Consider the following 24,545-nt stretch of genomic DNA (forward strand, 5'->3'; position numbering starts at 1 on the left):
GGACATCACATAGGAGATCTCTATCCACCCAGGTCATTAGGAAACCTCAAGCTCATTCTCATGCCTCTGCTGCTCCTGTACCGCCTAACAAAGCACCCAGTCAATTATCCTCAAATTCTAGGACATCAAATAAAAAGAAAAATTCTGTCCAGGGATCAAAAATACAAAGTATACAATCTAGGCCTAAGAAAAATACACTCACTTCTACCAAGGAAGGATTGACCTCCCGTTCATCTGGTCTAAAAAGACTAACTACTCCACTAAGACCAAGCAAAACTCTAAAACAGCCTAAAAATAGTCAAAAGACAACTGTCAAGAAACAGTCAAGCCCTAGCCGGTTTGGCTCAGAGGTTGGAGCGTCGGCCTGCGGTCCTGAGAGACCCGGGTTCGGTTCCCGCTAAGGGCACGTGCCTTGGTTGCAGTTTGTCCCCGGCCCTGGTCAGTTGTGTGGGTGGCAGCCACTCGATGTGTTCCTTTCACATCGATGTTTCTCTCTCTCTCTCTGTTCCTCTCTCTCCCTCCCACTCTACCTGAACAAAAAATGGAAAAATGTCCTCAGGTGAGGATAAAAAAAAAAAAAAGAAACAGTCAAAATGGACTACAGCGGCACCGAAACCATCTTCAGCCATAAAGAAAAGTCAAAAATCTGAAAAACTTCTGTCTACCTCTGGTAAGAATTTGAATTTGCCAAGAGCTGGTAAGGCACCATTAAAACGAATTTCAGGTACAGAGAAAAGTTCACAAAAATCCAAGAATATCCAGTCTACACCAACTAAGAAACAGCCCACAGCTGGGATAGCTTCCAAAACATCTCTATCTAAAAAGAAATTTCCAAAGACTTTTAAAAGAGCCTTGTCTACATTCCCCCCAAAACAATCACCTATGTCCACAACAATAAAAGCTTCCCCCCAAACAAAAGACCAAGTAAATCTCACAAAATTCCATCTTCATCTGCCAAGAAAAAACAGAATCAGGCAAAAGCAGTTAAAGAAGTCCCCCCAAAAAATGTATCCAAAGAGAAAACTTTAAAGAAACAAGAAAATAAACAGTTAACACCAGTCAAAAAAGAGCCAACTACGGCAACAGCAACAGGAGCAGATTCCAAAACTGAAAAGAAATATCTGACTAAATCTAAAAAGACAGTGTCTGTATCTGCCAAGAAAAAACTCATTCTGCCAAGAGAAGTTGCAACAAGAACAAAAACATCTGTAGCCAAAAGTAAAGTATCAAAGATATGCAAAAACACCTTCACTGCACCTGCCAAGACACAAGTGAATCAGACTGAAGCATGTAAATCAGTACAAAAAACACAACCAGCCTTGAAGAAGAAACCCAATCAACCTCAAAGTTCCTTGTCTAAAACTTCCAGGAATCAGTTAAATCAAGCCCAAGAAGGCAAACCTCCAGCCCTCAGAGAAACTCCAGCCAAAAAGAAACACCTAAAAAAATCTAAACCCACTGCCAAAACCCTACTCAATCAGTCTAAATTTGCTCAAGCAGAACCGAAAAGATATTCAGCCAAGAAGAAAATTCAAAGGAACCCTACACAGAAATGGTCCACCACAGGAGAAAAGACTGCAAAAACAGCTCTTACAAAAAGTACATCTATAAAACAGCCTGGAAAAGTGCAGCCTCCATCTCTAACTGTAAAGAAAAGGCCAAGTAAATTAAAAAAGAGACTGTCTAACCCTATTAAGAAAGATGTAAATCAGCTTAAGTCTCTTCAAAAAGTAAAAAGACCATCCCGCCTAGCAGACAAAACTGTAGGACAATTTAAAAAAAGGAAATCTGTACCTGCAAAAAAGAGGTTGAAATTATCTAAACCAAAACGATCTAAGTCTGTTCAAGCTGCATGGGAAAAGTATCCACATAAAGTCCTAATACCATTTCCATCACATGTTCCATCTCTATTTCATCAAGGTAAGCTTCCTTGTCCACATCCAAATCAACCACCAAAGACTCATCAATTCTACCCACCTCCACCAAGACCATGGCCAAATGCCCCACATTCCCAAGCATACCCGCAGCAGCAGCACCACCTGTCTCATTTACCTCGTAAGCCACCCTGTCATGAACCAAAACCTCCCAACAGGTCAACATGCATTGAAAACACTACAACTAAAGGCCCAACCACTGTAACTAAGGGATCAGATGCCACCACCAAAACACCCGAAACTCTGTCCCCATTGGGTGCCACCACGATCCAAAGGACATCAACTACTAACTCAGCAATAGGTGCTGCCTCCACTACAACTGTTCCAACCTCTCTGGTGGCCTCAGTGACACCTTTAATGGAATCCACATTGCAAGAAACTGCTGCTTCTACTGCTGCAAACTCCACAAACCCAGAGGCCGGCTCCACAACTCTTCACCTCTGCCTCCACCATTCCACCTGATTTTGGCACAGAGGCTTCAGAAGCTGAAGCAAGCACAGCAGATGACGTCACTCTCCCAGATGATTCCACTGCTCAAGCTGCCATTACAACTTTAGCAAACACAGGTGCCACATCCCCTGCTATGGCTGCCACCACTGTTACAGCCACACCCTCCACAAGTGTTGGAGCCACGACTGTGCCACCTTCCACAAACCCGGGGATCGGTTCCTCCAGCGCTGGAGCTACCTTGTTATCAGCCAGTGCTGCCACAACCCTGGCTCCTGCTGCCACAAACACAGCTGCTTCAGGTCTCAGAACCACCACCGCAACAAGTCCTATAACCACCGGTGTGCCTGGTTCTGCCATCACACCAGTGGATGAGACTACCACTTCAGTTGACACAACCCCTGAGACTGCTACCCCAGTGGATAAGGAAACCACTGAGTCAGTTGATGACACAGCCACTGTAGCTGTCACAACTTTATTCGATGGGGTCACAACTGGTGCAACAGACTCCACTACCTTAGAAACAGACTTCACATCCACTGCTACTACAACTGCTGGATCCTCAACCCCAACACCTGTGGGAATAGTCCCCACCACAGCAGCAGCCTCTTCAGCCCTACAGCTGAACACAACCACCAGTGGTATGGTCACAACCTCAGCCACCAGTGATACAACTGCTGCTGCCGGCACAACTGTAGCAGGTGCTGCCACTTCAAGCCCTGGGACTCCAGCCTCTACTGCTGAACCTGGTGTGTTGAACAGTCGGGGTGAAACCACAACCCAGCCTTCTGGGTCTACTGCTCCTGCGGAAGAGACTACCACTGAAGCAGCCAATGACACAACCACTGAAGCAGCCACCACTCCAGCTGAAGGTGCCACAACTGCACCCACCAATACCACAGTCCTTTCAGCTGACTCCACAACCTTAGAAGCGGGCACCACATCCGTGACTACTGTTGAAACAGCTGCTTCATCTGCAACCACAATTCCCACAGCAACTATAACAACAATAACTGCAGCCTTTACAAGTTTTGCGACCACACCATCAGCCTCAGGTGTCACAACAATTGCCAGTATGAGTACGCTAGGTACTGCCACCACCATCCCAGTTACTCCTGCCTCCACTTTACCTGGTTCTTTGGCCACTGAAGTGCCACTCACGAATAAGGCTATTACCAAATCTATAAATGTCACTACTCCTGCAGCTTCCACTACAACTCCATCAGGTTCCATCTCTACCACTGTGTCTGAAGCTTTAACCACTGAATTTAATGCTACCATCCCAGAATCTGAAATGTCTGCCTCCACTGATGATGTCAATTTTACCTCAGCAGATAATACTGTGCTCCCTGCAACAAATACTGCAGCTTCTGTGACACCTGCAGAACCCACAGAGCCCCCTGTGGTTTCCTCACCTGAAAGAGATCCTACTACTCCACCTCCTAAAGGAACCTCCACTGCTCCAGCCACCACAATGGTACAGCAACTACCACACCTGAAGCTAGTATCTTACCAGTGGCCCAGTGACAACTACCACTCCCACGACTAGTCACCACAAATCCAGCAGGAACTACCTCGGCTGCCGATAGCAGCACACAACCATCACCTGCTACTACAATCACAGCCAATATACCTGCAACTGGCATTAACATTTCCTCACAGTAAAAGCAATGCAAAGGCACATCTCAAGCATCTGAGTAGCAGGTAAATTGTGGCATGTAAAGAATTAGATGAGGAAATTCAATGATACTCTATCTATCTCCAAACATAATAGCTAGTTACTTTTGATCTGCCTAAATTATGACTTTTTGCAGTTCTGTGAAATAGAGAAGATATTCTCCTATTTTACATATAGGATACAGAAGTATGGGATTTGCTCAAATTCAGAACACATCGTGTCAAAACCAGGGCTAGCATTCAAATGTCTTATTACTACTACCCACAGTAGTCAGAAAGCTTAGAATTCTAGAATAGTAACCACAAAAGATAGCTTAGCAGACAGTTGAATCACAATCACTGGCTTGCATCTTTTTCAAACAAAATAATTGGGGAGTGTAGAGAAGGAGTCTGATGAGGTTACAAGTGTGAAAACACCCAGATGGTAATTCAAAAAGAAAAATTGGCAGGTACACGAGCTCAAATACAATATAAGTATCATAATCAAGAAACTGTAGGCAGTTGTACTTGACTGGTCTACATCATGCACCACTCAATAATGGGAATATAGTTTGAGAAATGCATCTTTAGGTGACTTCATCTTTGTGCAAAGAGTATAGCGTGCACTTACACAAACCTGGATGGTATAGTCTACTATACACCTAGGCTATATGGTAGAGCCTAAATAGCTCCTAGGCTAGAAGCCTGCACAGCATGTTACTGTACTGAATACTGTAGGCAACTGTAATGCAATGGTAAGTATTTGTGTATCTAAACATACCTAAGTATAGAAAAGATTCAGTAAAAATACAATATAAAAGATAAAAAATGTACAGGGCACTTACCATGAGTGGAGCTTGCAAGACCAAAAGTTGCTCTGGGTGAGTGAGTGGTGAGTAAATGTGCAGGCTGAGGACACTACTATAGACCTTGTAAACACTTAGGCTATGCTAAATTTATGAAGCAACATGAGATTAAATCAAGTATGAAAGAAAATGATGCGATCAAGAGAACTGGTAAATATGGGATGTATGAGGCTGCTGCTGGCATAACAAGGCGTGCAAATGTAGACCAAACTTTTCTCAAAAATAAAAAGAGCACACTCCAAAATAACAATAAAGATAAAAGTATAGTATACTAATACATAAGCCAGTAACATAGTTGTTTATTATGATTATCAAGTAATATGAACTGTACATAATCCTATGTGCTATACTTGTATACACCTGGCAGCACAGTAAGTTTGTTTATACCAACATCACCACACATGGCTCAGCAGTTAGAGCATTGGCCTGCGGTTCAGAGAGACCCGGGTTCAGTTACCGCCAAGGGCACATACCTCCATTGCAGTTTGTCCTCGGCCCTGGCTGGTCGTGCGGGTAGCAGTCACTCGATGTATCTCTTTCAGGTCGATGTTTCTCTCTCTCTGTCTCCCCCTCTCTCTCTTCCTCTCTCTCCCTCCCACTCTATCTGAGCAAAAAATGGAAAAATGTCCTCAGGTGAGGATTAAAAAAAAAGAAAACTGGCAATTATAAATTCTTTCTCTGTCACTTTGAGATATTACCATCTTTCTAAAAACCTCTTTCCAACTTTACAACCTGGGAATGTCTTTCTTAAGGACCTGGGAGCCAAGAAAGATAGTGCCCCTATCTCTTCGTGGCTGGGGGGTAGGGGGGAGGTAGGAGCCTAAGTTAGATAAGCATTAATTAGCAAACACAAATGGTCTAATCCATTTGCAATTAATTTGCAAACTCAAAAATTAACACAGTGTGCTCGACACATCCTATTTATCAACATTCCAATAACATCCTAGAGTACTTTCCACTAGCTCATCCCAGCACTTAAAAACTTCTCGCCTTTCGTTTCAGCAGACTTGACCATTGCAATAGCCTTGAATGAAGTCTTTCTTACCTGTTCAATTTTGTCCCCCAGTTTTTGCTTTGACAAGGTAAATGTATGGAATGCAGAAACTATGAACAAATATAGTTTGGGTGAAAACTCCCATCAGCCAAGCTCCACAAGAAGACATTAAAGAAATAAAAATAGAGAGCCATGCCCACTAACATAATCTGAAATGGCTTCCCATTTTATCTACTTTTAAGTCTATGGAAAATACATATTAAATTGTTGATAATGAGCCCTGGGCGGTTTGGCTCAGCGGTTGGAGTGTCGGCCTGCGGTACAGAGACCCGGGTTCGGTTCCCGCTAAGGGCACGTACCTCAGTTGCAGTTTGTCCCCGGCCCTGGTTGGTCGTGCGGGTGGCAGCCACTCGATGTGTCCCTTCACATCGATGTTTCTCTCTCTCTCTCTTCCCCTCTCTCCCTCCCACTCTATCTGAACCAAAAATGGAAAAATGTCCTCGGGTGAGGATAAAAAAATAAATAAAAATAAAAAATAAAAAAAATTGTTGATAATGAAAAATTTCTTAATTAAGTGTAATAAATATGCTTAAAGCTATAGCTGACTTTGGAAGAAACTAATATTAAGGGAAAACCACACACTACAAAGTGGACCTGAAACTGAGGGAGAAAATGTGCCTGGACTCTAAGACTGCCCTGAGGTGATGGTTGGTCTTGGTAGTTCAGGAACTTGAATTTTGAATTTTAAAACCCAGATGAGGACACAACAATGGACATTGAGCTTACTACAGAGAAACAGTTTTAACTGAGTTTCTCCACATAAACTTAGGACTCTCAGGAAGCCACATCCTTCAAATAGATTTTTTTTAAATTGATCACTGATCAATGTGCTGTACGTACTTGAGTCTTAAAGACTAAAGAAAATTTAATGGCGATATTATATACAGCATAGGGAACAGAATCAGTGACATCATAATAACTATGTACAGTGACAGAAGGTAAGACCTGTTGTGGTGATCATTCTGTGAAGTATATAAATGTTGAATCACTACCTTAAAGTTAACAGGCACTCAATTAATACTTGAATGAATTGGTTATCATGTACATTCCTTTTCTGCTGAAATAGATGATCAATTCTTTGAGAAGTGTTATATCTATCTTCTACTTCTGTTTTCCCACCAGTGCCTTTCACAGACAATAAGTACTTGTTGAACCAAGATCTTCTCATCCGTTAAATATATGGTACTGATAAACTGGGAGAGTCAATAAAACAAAACGAGCATTCTGTAAAAATCAATTAGGGCTACACATTTACGCTTCACTTTTGCCATGTAAGAATCAGAACTACATGTGGAAACTAAAAAGCTGTTTTCTAATCTCTAGCTCCTGGTTCAATGTGATTATTTTAGTGTACAGAAAAGCACTGGTGTTAGCCTACTTACTCATTACAGATAATACATTTCAGAAATAGTGAGGAGGTCATTAACTGGAAAGCATGTGAAAAAATAAATGAAGTATTCATCTGAATGAAGGGGGACAATGGATTAGGACTTCTTGGAATACAGAAAAAAGAATTTCAAAGATGAAGTTTCTTAACAAACAAAGTTTTGATCTTTTTTTTTTTTTTATCCTCACCCAAGGACATTTTTTTTCCATTTTTTGTTCAGATAGAGTGGGAGGGAGAGAGAGAGAGAAAGAAACATCGATGTGAAAGGGACACATCAGGTGGTTGCCCCCTGCACAACCCAACCAGGGCCGGGGAACAAACTACAACCAAGGTATGTGCCCCCAGCGGGAACCAAACCCGGGTCTCTCTGGACGACAGGCTGACACTCTAACTGCTGAGCCAAACCGGCCAGGGCCAAAGCTTTGATCTTATCATTCCAGGTTCACCTTTGGAAATAATGAGGTGGAAATCTTAGCTATCTCAGATCTTAGGAAGATGAATTAGTGCCAACCAGGGATTCTGAGGCTGAGACTAGAGGCTTACTTGAAATGAAAAAAAAACCTGTAAATATCATCTTTAATTGAATGAACATTCCATCCTTAAATGTGTATCATTGTACCAGGTTTCCAAAAATTACTTCAGTTCCCTTAAAGAGAAATATTCAATGTCACAGAAATGGTATTTCCAAGCTACTAAAGTTATAACATTATAATTGTTCAATTCATGGCACATTGCTTTTGATCTGAAGGTAATTTATAATGTACATCAATACTCTGCCAATAAAAATAACAATTCAGTGACAGTCTTAGACAAACTTTGGAAATTCAGTATTTGTTCCAATGCATGATAAAAGAATGTCAGCTAGAGAAAAGTATTAGGATGTGCCAGAGAATAGAAAAATTAAGGAAGCCTGGATAAAAACTTACAAGAAGTTTGACTTTTTCTTTCTACCGAGGAAGACATAGTAAAACCCATATATAGCAACCATTATTGAATTTTAGGGTTACACAATATGAAAGAAGTATGCTTGGTTTTAAAAAAAAGTTGTGGTGATCTAGCTGCCCGCCCACAGGAACTGCAGGGTACAGGGGCACCAGAGAGGCCTGTGCGACCCAGCAGAGACGGTGCGATGTAGTTACCCCCAGGACCTGCAGGGTGCAGAAACACAAGAGAGGCCTGTGCGACTCAGCAGGGACTGTGTGATCTAGTTACCCGCAGGACCTTCAGAGTGCTGCAGCACCAGAGAGGCCTGTGTGATCCAATAGGGACTGCACAATCTAGTTACCCATGGGGCTTGTGGGGTGCTGAAGCACCAGAGAGGCCTGCGCGACCCAGTAGGGCCTGTGCCCTCCAGTTACCTGCAGGACCTCTGGGGTGCTGAAGCACCACAGATACCTGTGCAACCCAGCAGCCCATAACATAGGCATAGAGCCGGGCCCCCAAAGGGACTGTGCTATCCAGTTACCCGTGGGACATGCAGGGTGCAGGGGCACCAGACAGGCCTGTGCAACCCAACTGCTCACAAGATAGGCTTAAAGGATGTGAAAATAGAGTGGAGTGAATGAAAGCTAGATGATCTCCCAGGACTAAACGGGAATTACAACTAAAATAAAGACAAACCCTCGGATAAAAGAAGCAGAAAAGCAGCTGGACAGGACCATATAACCAGGGACAGTGGTAGGATTTGCAAAGGTGTGAGAGGGGACAGGCTGAAAGCCCATGGACAGCAGCAGTCTTAGCTGTGAGCAGTGCCCATCGAGAATAAAGACTAAGCCCGCTCCACAGTGCAGAAAGCCAGGACAGAGCGCTAAAATAGCCACAACCACTCACCTGGGGGCTACTGCAGAGGGAGGGCAGACTGGGCTGGAACTCTGTGGGGACACCCAGGATTTGGAGGGTACTCAGAGTTTTTGCTGAGTTGTGGCCACAAAGGACAGTGGCCAGTGTACTCCTTCTCTGAGCTGTGGGGAAAAGCAGCAGCTTCCCCCTCAGAGATTCAGCCTTTCCCAGGTGAGGCAAAGAAATGCAAATTGAGGCTCATTAATAACCAGCAACTATCCCACCATCTGGAAATCCTCTTATGCAGAACACCAGGGCTACATTCCAAGGCACTGAGTAACTGAGACTACTAGCCTCCAGGGAAAAGCTAGAGGGTAACTGAACTTTCCTGGGCTTGCAAATCTACCCAGGAAAGTAAGACTTGACAGTGGTGTTTAACATGGGCCCACCCAGTCTCATCCAAACCCAGTAGAGGGAGCCACAAACAGCAGAACACCAACACCCACAGGAAAATTTGGCAGGCTCCAAAACCCACTGAGATAACCAAAATGGTGAAACAAAGAAACAAATCCCAAATGAAAGAACAAGAGAACTCTATCAAAATTGAGATAAATGAAATGCAGTTAAGCAAATTATCAGACGTAGAGTTCAGAGCCATGATCTTGAGGAAGCTCAACAGCATGAGTAAGGACATCAGCACCATAAGTAAAGATATTGAAATCCAAACGAGTGGAAATAAAGAATGACATAGCAGAAATAAAGAACATGTTGGAAGGACTAACCAAGAGAGTAGAGAAAGCTGAGGACCGGATCAGTGAATTAGAACAGGGTAGACAAAATCGACCAATCAGAAAACCAAAAGGAAAAAAAACAATAAAAAACAGGAAGATAGCTTAAGAGAACTGTGGGACAACTGAAAATGTAATAAAATTCGCATCATACGAGTCCCCGAAGAGGAATAAAATGGGCAAGGGTTAGAGAATATATTTGAAAAAATAGTGACAGAAAACTTTTCTAACTTGGTGAAGGAAGAAGGCATTCAAGTTCAAGAAGCACAGAGAGCCCCAAGTAAGACGAACCCAAACAGGCCCACACCAAGACACATAGTAATCAAAATGCCAAAAATTAAAGACAAAGAATCCTAAAGGCAGCAAGAGATAAGCAACAGGTTACCTACCAAGGAAACCCCATAAGGCTTTCAGCTGACTTCTCAACAGAAACACTACAGGCCAGAAGGGAATGGCATGAAGTAATCAAGGTCATGAAAAACAAGGATCTGAATCCAAGACTCTACCCAGCAAGGCTATCTTTCAAAATAGAAGGTCAAATAAAGAGCTTTCCAGACAAAACAAAAGGCTAAGGGAATATATTAACACCAAACTAGCACTGCAAGATATGCCAAAAGGACTGCTGTAATTAGTAGAAGAAATAAGAAGAAAAATAGAACCACATTAAACAAAAATGGCAATAAATAAGTACATATCAATTATCACCTTAAATGTAAATGTTTTGAATGCTCCAATAAAAATACACAGAGTAGCTGACTGGATAAGAAAACATGACTCACATATATGTTGTTTACAAGAAACCCACCTCACAAGAAAAGGTTGAAAGTGAAGGGATGAAAAAAAATCTTTCAAGCAAATGAAAAGGAAAAAATGCTGGGGTAGCAATACTCATGTCTGATAAAGTAGATTTCAAAATGAACGCAATAACTAGAGACAAAGAAGGCCACTACATAATATTGACAAGATCTATCCAAAAGGAAGATATAACCTTGGTAAACATATATGCACCCAATATAGGAGCATCAACATATATTAAAAATCATTTGGAGGACTTAAAAGGAGAAATCAACAGCAATACAATCATAGCAGGGGACTTCAATACCCCGCTGACATCACTGGATAGATCTTCTAGACAAAAAATTAACAAGGAAATACGGACTCCAAATGAAGCGCTAGACCAAATGGATTTAATACATAGCTACAGAGAATTGCCCCCAAAACTGCAGAATTCACATTCTTCTCAAGTGCACATGGGACATTCTCAAAAATAGACCAAATGTTAGGGCACACAGTAAGTCTCTACAAGTTCAAGAAGATTGAAATCATATCAAGAATCTTCTCAGATCCCAATGGCATGAAACTAGAAATCAATTGCAACAAGAACATGCAAAGACATTTGAACACACGGAGGCTAAATAGCATGTTATTCAAAAATGAATGGGTTACCATGGAGATCAAGGACAAAATTAAAAACTTCCTGGAAACCAATGAAAATGAACACAAAACAACACACAATCTATGGGATGCAGTGAAAGCAGTTCTGAGAGGGAAGTTTATAACACTCCAGGCCTACCTCAAGAAACAAGAAAAATTTCTAATAAACTATCTAACCTCACAACTTAAAGAATTAGAAAGCAAACAAAAAGAAAACTCCAGAGCAAGAAGAAGAAAGGAAATAGTAAAGATCAGAGTAGAAATAAATAACTTGGAGACCAAAAAAAAAAAAAAAACACAATTAAAAGGATCAATGAAACAAAGAGCTGGTTCTTTGAAAAGATAAACAAGATTGATGGACCCTTAGCTAGACTTAACAAGAAACAAAGAGAGAGAACCCAAATACACAAAATTAGAATTGAAAGAGAAGAAATTATAACTGACACTACAGAAATACAAAGGATTGTTAACAAATTTTATAACAATTATATGGCAACAAATTCCAAAATCTGAGCAAAATGGACAAATTTTTAGAAACACATACTCCCCCAAAACTGGACCAGGAAGAGACAGAAAACTTGAACAGACCAAAAACAACAAAAGAAATTGAAGATGAAATCAAGACTCTCCCAGCAAACTAAAGCCCAGGCCCAGATGGCTTCACAGGGAAATTTTACCAAACATTCAAAAAAGAACTAATACCCATTCTCCTCAAACTATTTCAAAAAATTCAAGAAGAAAGACTTCCAAACTTGATTTATGAGGCCTGCATAATTCTAATCCCAAAACCAGAAAAAAAAGAAAAAGAAAAAAAAAAAACTACAGGCCAATATCCCTGATGAACAAAGATGCCAAAATCCTGAACAAAATACTAGCAAAATCGAATAAAGCAATACATCAAAAAAATTATTCACCATGACCAAGTGGGATTCATCCCAGGGATGCAAGGCTGGTACAATATTTGCAAATCAATAAATGTGATACACCACATAAACAAAATGAAAGATAAAAATCATATGATCATATCAATAGATGCTGAAAAAGCATTACACAAAATCCAGCACCCATTTCTCATAAAAACACTCGGCAATCTGGAATAGGGGGATCATATCTGGATACAATAAAGGCCATATATGAAAGACCTACAGCCAACATCATACTCCATGGGCAAAAACTAAAAGCATTTCCCTTAAGAACAGGAACAAGACAAGGATGCCCACTTTCGCCACTCTTATTTAACATAGTAATGGAAGTCTTAGCCACAGCAATCAGACAGGAAGAAAAAATAAGAGGGATCCAAATTGGAAAGAAGGAAGTGAAACTGTCATTATTTGCAGATGACATACTACTATACGTGGAAAGCCCCAAAGACTCCATCAAAAATTTACTAGACTTAATAAATGAGTTTGGTAAAGTAGCAAGATATAAAATTAATGTCAAGAAATTGATGGCATTCTTATACACCACTGATGAACTCACAGAAAGAGAAACTAAAAAATCCCATTTACCATCATGGCAAAAAAATTAAGATATCTAGGAATAAACTTAACCAAAAAAATAAAGGACCTATTTGCAGAAAACTACAGGTCATTGAAAAAGAAATAGAGGAAGATATAAAAAAGTGGAAGCACTTACCTTGTTCATGGATTGAAAGAATTAACATCATTAAAATGCCCATATTACCCAAAGCAATCTATAGATTCAATGCAATCCCCATCAAAATATCAGTGACATACTTTACAGAACTAGAACAAATACTTCAAAACACATACTCCCCCAAAACTGGACCAGGAAGCAACCAAAAATGACCCTAAATAGCCACAGCAATCTTGAAAAAGAAGAACAAAGTTGGGATCACATTACCAGATTTCAGGTTATACTACAAAGCCATTGTAATCAAAACAGCCTGGTATTGGCGCAAGAACAGGCAGATGGATCAATGGAACAGAACAGAGAACCCAGAAATGGGCCCAAGACAATATGCTCAATTAATATTTGACAAAGGTGGCAAGAGCATACAGTGGAGTAAGGACAGCCTCTTTAATAAATGGTGTTGGAAAAATTAGGCAGCTACATGCAAAAAAATGAAACTAGACCATCAACTTACACCATACACAAGAATAAACTCAAAATGTATAAAAGACTTAAATGTGACTTATAAATCCATAAAAATCCTAGAAGAAACTGTAGGCAACAAAATTTCTGACATCATACGCAGCAGAACTTTTACTGATACATCACCTAAGGCATCAGAAACAAAGGAGAAAAAGAACACATGGGACTACATCAAACTCAAAAGCTTCTGCACAGCAAAAGTAACAACCACCAAACTAGAAAGACCACCCACTCTATGGGAGAGCATAATTGCCAAAGATACATCAGACAAGGGGTTAATTTCCAATATATAGAGAGTGCTCATACAACTCAACAAAAGGAAGACAAAGAACCCAATTAAAAAATGGGCAGAGGAACTAAGCAGACACCTCTCCAAACAGGACATACAAATGGCAAAGAGACATATAAAAAAATGTTCAACGTCACTAATCATCAGAGATACAAATTAAAACAGCAATGAGTTATCACCTCACACCTACCTGTCAGAAAGGCTGCCATCAACATATTATCACACAAGCATTGGCGAGGGTGTGGAGAAAAGGGGACTCTAGTACACTGCTGGTGGGAATGCAGACTGGTGCAGCCACTATGGAAAACAATATAGTGTTCCCTCAAGAAATTAAATATTGAACTTCCATTTGACCCAGTGATTCCACGTCTAGGAATATACCCTAAGAAACTTGAAACCCCAAGCAGAAAGAACATATGTACCCCCATGTTCATAGCAGCACTATTTACAATAGCTAAGATCTGGAAATAGCCCAAGTGTCCATCAGTAGACAAATGGATAAAAAAGCAGTGGTACATATACATAATGGAGTACTATGCAGCTGTAAGAAAGAAAGACCTCTTATCCTTTGAGATGACATGGAGGGACCTGGAAAGTATTATTCTAAGCGAAACAATCCAAGCACAAAAAGACAAATACCACATGATCTCACTTATTTGTGGAATATAATGAACATAACAGTCTGAGGAATGGGTAGTCCCAGAGACACAGAAGTTGGGTACAGACTGACAATCCCCAGAAGAGGGGGTGGGAGGGAGAGATAAACCACAGAACTTATATGCACGTATGCATGAACAATGGACATGGACAACAAAGCTGGGGACAGAGTGGGGAGGGATGGGGAGGGGGGAATCAGTGGGGGGGGGGGAGAAAAAAAGGAGAAACATCTGTAACAAAATAAATTAATTAATTAAAAAAATTATTTTGTACAATAAGCTAACAAGGAAGTTGAAGTAAATACGTACTTTAGGCTGGTATTCCTCAGTCACAGATAGAAACAATTACTCCAAAGGCTATCCCTAAGGAGCCTACCAATAACAAAGCAGATATGAGGGTCATAACTGACCCTGTTATAAATGCCATTTTCCCTGAAAACAAAGAAGTACTGACCCAAAAGGCCAAGATATCCCTCAACTATGATTTCCTTACTCGTGTACTCAAGATCCCAATTACTGAAGGGGAAGAGAAGAAAAATGTGGATGCTGATTGAACCAAATCTCAAAATGTAATTGTTCTTCTCTCTTCTTTTTCTGTTCCTGGAGGTGGGAATTCTTTTGAATTATGATATTGACCCTGAAACTTCCTCAGCTACTACATTCCAGTAATACTTATAATCAATTAAGGTTAATAACTCTGTTTTCTCCAAAAAATTTACAAAATCCAAAGCAATATCTCCTCTTTCTAAAATAAGAATTCTAGTGTCTATAGGAGACACAATTTCTCTCAGTTGATTGTTTTAAAATTGTACATAACAACAATGGAAGAAACTACTATTCAAACAAGAGGAAACATCATTTTATTCAAAATGAATCTGATCATCTAGTCTTAAGTTAGATAACATCTGTGATGGTAATGATCTATTGATCACATGAGAGTATACTATATTTCCTCGTGCAGACGATTCCAGTTCCATCTTGAATATTGCTAAAATTCCAGCAGTCCCATCAGATTTTTATCATATGCTTCTGATCTTTGATGGACGACACACACTCTCAATCAAAGTGTCCTTTTTGAGGTCAATGATTTTAAAAAGATGCATAATGATAATAATATTCTCCATTGGAGAGAAAAGCCTAATTTTGTTACAATTAATGTGATTCCACCTCACAACTCTAATATGAGCAGAGTTGGCGTGATGACAAAAGTAATCCCTGGAATTAAAGACTATTTGACAAGTTAGTATCTCTGAAAATGATATCATCATTTCAAATGACATTTCTAACTGGGGATTAAATGCTCAAAAGATGGGTATTTTTTGTTTCTTATTCTGACTCTATTCAATATAAATACCAAGTACTTCAAGATAACTTCTAGCAGCTATGCACCTAACACCTCTATCTTCTTCCCGCTTTTGTACACACACAAAAAATATTCCCCTGAAAAGATGCCAAGTCTACTTTCTATATCATGCCTTATCCTGAATTTAGATTTACAAACATTAGGTGTTGGGGAAAAAAAGCAACAACACAGAAGTTACAAAACCTGCCATTAAGTTAGTCAACCCAGATAGTGCCTTTACTTTGATATTTATTTACTGCTCCAGAACTGACGGTATTTTTATTTAGAAATAAAGAACCTGTGCCTGTTATTACCTTGACACTTCTTTCCCTGTCTCTGATGCTGACATCATTCTCTATATCAATAAAGACATTGGAGCCCTCAATAGTTATCCCCTTGAAGCAAAAACTTTTCTGGAGAAGCTGCCCATGTCCTTAAAATGAAAAATGTCTATTAAAATCAATATGCTATTACTACATAGAGTGGTAATATAGCTATAGGTGACCAATAACTAAGAGAAGACACTGTACATTTTAATGCTGAGGCCATATTTAAGAAGAATAAACATTTGCCTTTGAGATGGAATCCACTGCTTCAGCTGATGCTACTGTTGTTTTTCAGATTTAGTTGTGTCAGAGTCTGAAAATTCTTCCCTCCAATGACACGGGGGGTGGGGGTGGGGGGAATAACACTAAAATACAATTTTTATTTATCTAATTAGCTACACCTTAAGGATGATAGTGAAACAAAATGATAATGACTGATATAACTGACATCATTAGAGAAAACCTTTCTTCTGAAATTGAGAATATAACTCCCAAGGCTAATACCCTGATCTGTTTCTGGGTGATTTTTTTTTCCTCACTGAAGCACATTTTTGCATTTATCTTCAGATAGAGTGGGAGGGAGAGAGGGAAAAAGAGAGAGACAGAAACATCAATGAGAGAGAGACACATCGAGTGGTTGCTACCCACACGACCCCAACCGGGGCTGGGGACAAACTGCAACCAAGGCATGTGCCCTTAGCGGGAACTGAACCCGGGACTCTCTGGTCCTCGGGCCAACACTCTAACCACTGAACCAAACCAGCCAGGGCTATTTCTCGGTGATTTTTGACATACAATGCCAATTTCCATAAAACTCTTTTGGAGTTGAAATAACATTCTCTAAAGGAAAGCATTTCTAAAGAAATTAGAACTAGAAAACCTGACCTTCTCATTGTTTTTCAAGTTAATTCAAGAAAAAGTAAGAATTACAATGAAGAAAAAACTGCAAAGACCTTAATTGTCCAGTAACTTACTTTTTATCATCCCTACTGGAAAAGAGAGAATCCCCATTTTGAAGAAAAGAACTAGCTAAAATCTCACTACCTAATTACCTCTGCAGCTTTACTCACTGCCAAAATGCCATTACTTTTTTTAGACATTTAAATACATGAATCACAAGAGAAAATGCCTCATCTCAAAAAGACTGTTACTTACTTGAAAGAAAGGCAACTTGAAGTTCATGCTGATAATCTTGGGGCTTTCAGAGTTTCCCCCATTTTATGCTAAACCCACAAAGTATCTGGCAGACTCTGTGATGTCTGTTTCAAGTGACACTAACTCCATATTGAAGGCCTACCCCTTCTAACATGGGACCTGACAGTTCCTTGCTATTAAAATATTGGCCTGTGAATGTGGATTCCATAATCAGAGAGAACTCTGTTGTCTTTTTATCTAATATAAACACTAGGTGTCCAATCAGAGCATAGAAACAGCCTCCAAGGGAAGCCAGTGCCATTGGCCCTGTGGTTGATGCAACAATCACTATGATGACCAGTGCTTCAGTCACTAGAATGAATACCACTTTCCTGCTAAGGGATGTCACTGGGCCCAGAAAAAGACCTGAGAGTGTGCATGGTGCCACTTTGTCCCATGGCTGAAGATGGATTGCCAAAAATGTATTCTCATCTTCCAACCGAAAGCAGTAAAACAACAACTGAAGCAACCAGCCTCTTTGGGACTGACAACACTGTTCCTAGATCAGAAACAACGATTACTTCAGAAGGGGACCACATTACTTCAGTAAGTGACCGTGTGCTAGAGAGTGATTTTCTAACAACAATAGGCAACAAGCTTCCATCTCCAAAGGAAAGACTAAATTCAGAAGATGTGGAGTCCCATATTATTAAGTTATCAACCCATCTGGAGAAAGAAATTACCACTCTGACTGGTGCTACAAACTCCATGGCTAATGACTCTATTACTGAAAATTTTATTCCAGTGAAAGTTGGTAATATCTCATCACCAGTCACTTCTGTTTCTTTAATAGATTTTTCCACTAATGAGTCAAAAGAAGATATTCTCTTGGATACTATTGACCCAGGAGATATAGAAGTCTCAATAATTTCTGAACTCTCTGGCTCACTAAAGGAAATCACTACCAGCATTACTGACATTCCTGCCCTTCCAGCTAAGAAGGAAGAACCTGATGTTAATGATAGTTCCTTAGTTAAATCCAGTATCACTCCTGATGAGGCCATCCAGACCACTGACTCCTCTATTCCTGAGACTAAAATCTCTCCCCCTGCTGGAAAAAACGTCACCACTATTCCAGACATAACTGCCCTTACAGAAGAGAACATAGCTGAAATTGACTTAATTCTTCCAGAAGACGACCCAAATGCTGTGTCTAAACTAACTGACTCTGATGAGGAAAAGTTTATCACTGTGTTTGAACTTACTACCACTGCCAAAAGAGACAAAGATAATCCAGAAGAAATTCTTCTAACTGATGAAGAGTCTATAGGTGGAGTCGATGTTTGGATGGAGAAAGGTTTTGCCAATGAAGAAGAGAACCATCCTGTTTTGCTTACTGCTATTGAATCCAGATATGACTTCATTGTTCCCAAACCAGTAGCTTTGAATCTCATGGAAGATTCATCTCCTACAACAAAGGAAGATTTGTCTGAAAATAATAGAACAGAATCTGTAACTAAGGCCACTGATGCATTTTCCAAAACTACCCCTGATCTAGATAATCCAAGCCAAAAGGAAGACACTTTTACAACTGAAATGGGTGTCTTTAAACTACTGAAAGAAGAACCAGATGAGTTTCTGATTTGAAAGGAACAAACGAAATGCCATGTAGACTTGTGCAATAGCCTAGCCAGCCAGTTTTAATATCTAAGAAGTTTGTCCAGCAAGCAAAAAATTTAACGGAAAAAAGAATGTAGGCATTTAAGGCAAGTATTGAACTTAGAAAATGCAGATGCTTAGGAATAGAGGTCATGTAGCAGAATATGTTTATGGAAACTTAGAAAACTCAACAGTACAAGAGTTCTCTTAGAACCACAAAGTTTAATTGTATCCCTACTTAATTATTTTAATATAAAATCTTTAACCCTACCCTTCAAAGATATGAAGAGAGAACAATAAAGAAAGCTCACTTTCTGCTACATTTAATGATGTATGTCATTTTAGTTAATCCTCAATTACGTAATTTACTGTGAGTTAAAGAGATGAAGAGAAGAGTATTAAAAGATCTAAAATGTCTATTCTAAACATTTTTTCATTAGTATGCAACCAGTGATTCTAATCTATTTAAAAAATATAACTGCAATCCTCACTTATCTAAGAACTAAGGGTCTTCAGTAATTGTTTTGTATCCACGTGTAAGAAACATAACTATTGCAGGTTTCTAGACGTGTGTTGTATGCAAACTAAGGCAAAATGATATTTTACAAATAGGTACATTTGTCAAAAACAATATTGTATGTAAATGTATGATTCAATTTAATTTTCTGTCTTTATAATTTCTTTTCTGAATTTTTGTCAATTTTTTTTCAGGTCTTAAGCACTGATATCACACTCTTCTTATGCTTTGGTTAGCAATTCAAGGACGTATATCTTCATTCTTTACTGACACAGACTTTTGAAATCTGTCTGTTTTCACTTTGCTGATTTCTCTTCAATAAATCTTGACAGCAACTAATTTACTGTGTGTAGGTGTGTTTGATATTTTAGTACAGGATACTCAAATTAGGAGGGATGGAAGTAAAATGAAATCTACTGTTTGTTTAAAGAATAACTTAACTCTGGACACCAAGAATAGAATTATTCTATAGACACTCATAATTTTTGTAAGGAATCGGGGGTGCCACCAAAAAACAGAGAAGAGACTGGAGAGCCAATCAGCCGAATAAACAGGGATCAGGCTTTATTGGGCACACTCCGGGCGGGTTCACAGACTCCGGGGGTCGCGTCCTAGAAGCCGTGCCTGATGCTGGTGTTTGTGCTTTTTCTATCTGCCCGTTGCAGCTGAGATTTGTCTGTTAGGGTTTGGCCTTGGGGGGCTATGCATGGAGCCCCTGGAATGTGAGTCGATAGGAGCAGGATGGGAGTTAGTCTACAAGCCCGGGGCAGGCCGTTCCCGGAACAGGGTGGGAGGCAAGGCTGAGCAAGCGAGACAATGGTCGAGCAGTTTGTCTGGCGCCAGTTCCCAGGCTATCGGACAATTTTATTGTATATTTTTCAAAAGCAAAAGAAAAAACCCAGGTTGAATAATAAAGGGTGCATCTTGGATGTGGGAGTAGTTGGGAGGGATAAGGATTCACACCATTGGGTATTAGGTAGACTATAAACTAGACTAATTATGTAGTATGTTAAAACACAAACACATTTTAACAAAAATTTAGTTATATGATAAAGTATACTTCAAAACCACGGGATAAGGTGGTTAATTAATCTTGCTTTAACAATTGAGTATTTGGGGTTTTAAATGCTATTTAAAACCATATTCTAAAATTAATTTTACATGAATCAAAGGCTTAAAAATAAATCATACAAAAACTTAGAAGGAAACATATGTGTATATTTCTCCAAATAGAGTTTAGAAATCTAAGCACATAAGAAATGACGAAAATATTAATAGATTTGACATCATGAACAGTTAAAATTCTGCACAAAAGAAAATTTGTATAAAATTAAAAAGTAAGGAACTGGAGAAAAATAATTGCATTATATATGGCAGGGAAGTAGTCTCTGAGGAAGTGAGATTTAAGCTAAAGACTGAAAAATGTAGAGACCTGAAGACACAATATACCCAAAGGGCAGGGCAAAGATCCAGAGCATAAAAGTACTTGGTGTGCTCAATAATATTGAAGTGAGGTTAGAGCACAGTGGATCTGAGAGAGAATAGTAACAGATATATCAAAGTGTGACGGACATAACCTTACAAAAGCAAAAATAATCAAATTATGACTATGGGTATTAGTCAGGGGTGGGGAGAAACAATAATGTAGATAGATAGATGATGATAGATATAGATTTCTTTTAAGAAATTGCCTTATGTACTTGTGGAGACTGGCAAGTTCAAAATCCATACCCCAGGTTGGTTGTTAGTCTGGAAATTCAGATAAGAGTTGTTATTGTAGTCTCGAGTCCAAAATCCACAGGGCAAGCCCATAGGCTGGAAATTTAAACAGGGTTTCTGTGTTTCAATCTCAAAGCAGAATTCTTTTTTTAGAAAACTTCAGTCCTTGCTCTTAAGGCCTTCAGCTGATTAGATGAGGCCCATTCATATAGTGAAGAGGAATCTGCTTTACTTAAAGTCACTGATTGTGAATGTTAATAAATGTTAATCACATCCATAAAATAGCTTCACAGCAACATCTAAACTAGTGTTTGATCAAATAACTAGGTACCATAAAATAATCAAGTTAACACAAAAAATTAGCCATCACACCATGTGTAGTAATTTTGGGTAAAATTTCACAAAACTAACAGCTCATATTTCCTGAGCTACTTTCACTGGAATTAACATGATTTGTTTGTTTGTTTGTTCACTTTTTGTTTTGTTCGTTTTGTTTTCTAGGAACTAAAAGGAGTTTTAGGGCAAAATGCATTGATAAAATGTTGGAATAAATTTTCTGAAGTCTTCAAATTAGAATATGTATATGAAGTATTCATGAAGCTCCAGGAACTCTGTGTATCATGGTTTAGGAAATGCTGATGTAGACAATGATAGGCATCAAAAGTTTTAGGCAAGGAGTAAATATATTAATTGTGATTTAGAAGGATTATTTTATTATTTTTTAATCCTCACCTGAGGACACTTCGGCATTCATCCTCAGATAGAGCAAGAAGGAGAGAGGGAGGAAGAGAGAGACAGAAACATCAATGCAAGAGAGACACACAAACCAGCTGCCACCCACATGACCCCCAACTGGAGCCAGGGACCAATCGCCCTTAGCGGGAACCAAACCCACGTCTCCCTGGACCACGGGCCGACACTCCAACTGCTGAGCCAAACTGGCCAGGGCAAGATTATTTTGATGAAAAAGTAAAAGTTGAATTGGGAAGGTAGAGAAAGCAAGAGGCAGAGAGACAAGAAACCATAGTAGGAACCAATAAGAATAATTATCAATAGATTCTAATATTTATCAGTGTATTATATGCATATTATTAACTAGAATGAAAATAAAATAAGCACAAGCTCAGCCACATAGCCTCCTTGACATGAAAATTTTATGTAGAAATTTGAAAGTTCAAATATCAGTCCCAATTTGTTGTTGTTCCTACTTAAGTTGGCTTCCTCCCTTTAATGAGAGTAAGTATCTTGTGAGTTGGAATTCTTACATTTTCTCTCATTATTATTTTTTTTCTTCATTGATTTTTTAGAAAGAGAGAGGGAGAGAGAGATAGAAGCATCAATGAGAGAGAACATCGATTGGCCGCCTCCTGCATGCCCCCCACTGCAAATCAGCCCTACAACCTGGGCATGGGCCCTGACCAGGAATCAAACCAGTGACCTCTCAGTGCATGAGTCAACGCTCAGCCACTGAGCAACACTGGCTGGGCACATTTTCTCTCATTCTATAGAATTTGGGTTAGATATAATTTACAACAAAATCAGAAAAGGAAAGGCAGCTCATATATATTCACTTGGTCAAAAGCATTATTTATCACCTAAATTTATGCCAGAATATCTAGTTGATAGGGACATAAAACTGCCTGAGACAGAGTCTGTCTTACTTACTATAATAATAAAAAAGTCTCTTAAAAGAAGTTTAACATACTTTAAAATATCTTGGTCCAATGGAAAGGAAAAACTGAAGAGATAAATTTGGGTTGAAATGCTAACTTTTGAAACTATGAGCTAATTTATTTTCTCAAGTCTCAGTTTCTTCATGTACAAAATTACTTTGTATGTAAAAGTACACAGATCTAGGTCTGCATCTTGATCTAGATTTTAAGTTGTTCTCCTGAAAAATGGTTTTAAAAAAGATACGAGCAAATTGAAAAACCCATAACCAAGACACTATCCAGTGCCCTTAAATTCACCTTCAGGATAAAAAAATCTAGAGATCGTCCTGATCTTCAATTCATCACCAAGTAAATTAACGCCAAGATACGTCACAGTTAAATAGCAAAGGTGAAAGAAAAGCATCACAAATCCAATTACCCGCAGGTAGACCTTCCAAGTGTAAATACATAATGTTTTCCCATCTTTCTGGTGATAACATTTTCATGAAAAGTAAAATGTAATTGAGATCAAAGCAAATGTCAAACTACTACAATGGTCACATTTTGTATTGTTCAATAACTAGAACATTTCTCCTGAGCAACATAATTACTGTGGAGCACAGCATACCTTCCTTCTCTTACAATGTATTTAAAGAAATATTTCTTTAAATATTTCTAGAACTATTGATCTAGTGGTAACAAGCATATTAAGAAGCATGAAAATGGTTCATTAGTCGTTGTTTTCTTGTTTTTGGCTCAAAAAGTCAAAGAAAGAACGCAACATTTGCAGCTGCCTTCCAACTACTAATGTTTAAGTTGAGCTCTTTTTATAATCTTTAAAATCTAATGTTCAGGAATGAATTATTTTACCTTAAAAAGTTAAACGTGTACACAAAAGAAGAAGCTACGATCACCCTGGCCGGTTTGGTTCTGCATTTGGAGCGTCGGCCTGCAGACCAGAGAGGCCCAGGTTTGGTTCCCACTGGGGGCACATACCTCTGTTGAGTTTTGTCCCCATCCCTGGTTGGGGTTGTGTGGGTGGTGGCCTCTCAATGTGTCTCTCTCATGTCGATGTTTCTCTCTCTCTTCCTCCCTCTCTCCCTCCCGCTCTATCTGAAAATAAATGCAAAAAAAAAAAAAAAAAAAATCCTCAGGTGAGGATAAAAAAATTAAATTAAATTTAAAAAAAGAAGCTACCATCTTCAAATACTTTGTTAGCATAGAGTCTACAACATTCATACATACTAACAAGGCAAATATTATAAACAGCAGTCTTAATTATGAAAATATTCATTAGACCTAGAGTTTGTAGTCACGTTTTACTAATTATTGCTTTGTTAGTAAAATGTCAAGTTAGTCAAATGTTAAGTAATAAGCCTTCTCTTTTTCTGATGCACAGATAATTAGCCATGATGTTTCTGAGAAAAATGAAAGGGCAAATGTCAACTTTTGAAGGTTATACCACACATTGTTTCTTTCAGGAAACTGAAGAATTGGCTCAGAAGCAAATGCTAAAATAATAATAATATTTTGCTTGAACAAAATAGGATAAAGGAGAGGAGATAATCCTTTATAAGGTATGAATCACCTATACTATTCCAGGCTTCGGAGGAGGCACGGCTGACATTTCTGGACAACAGGGAGAGAGAGGATCCCTTTTTACGGTATCATGTTTAAAATGTCAAAGACTTAAACCAGTTTTCTTTAGACTTTGATGAAATCTAATTCCTAACCAGTATAATTATTATGTGATCTCAAACTCTGTTTTCCACAGATTTCTCATAGATAGTG

At 39.1% G+C, this 24,545-nt stretch overlaps 1 protein-coding gene across 1 annotated transcript; it reads left to right on the forward strand.

Annotated features, from left to right (window-relative positions):
• Window positions 1–17,645: 17,645 nt before the first annotated feature.
• CABS1 (calcium binding protein, spermatid associated 1) lies at window positions 17,646–18,854 on the forward strand. The gene has a single exon (XM_036251802.1). The coding sequence runs from the start codon at window positions 17,646–17,648 to the stop codon at window positions 18,852–18,854; it is 1,209 nt and encodes a 402-aa protein (XP_036107695.1).
• Window positions 18,855–24,545: the final 5,691 nt, after the last annotated feature.

This window comes from Molossus molossus, unplaced genomic scaffold (assembly GCF_014108415.1).
Source record: "Molossus molossus isolate mMolMol1 unplaced genomic scaffold, mMolMol1.p scaffold_m16_p_1, whole genome shotgun sequence".
NCBI lineage: Eukaryota > Metazoa > Chordata > Mammalia > Chiroptera > Molossidae > Molossus > Molossus molossus.

What these genes read in the sequence shown, in the direction of transcription:
- CABS1 (XM_036251802.1), top strand. Translation starts at nt 17,646, where the DNA reads ATGGTGCCACTTTGTCCCATGGCTGAAGATGGATTGCCAAAAATGTAT.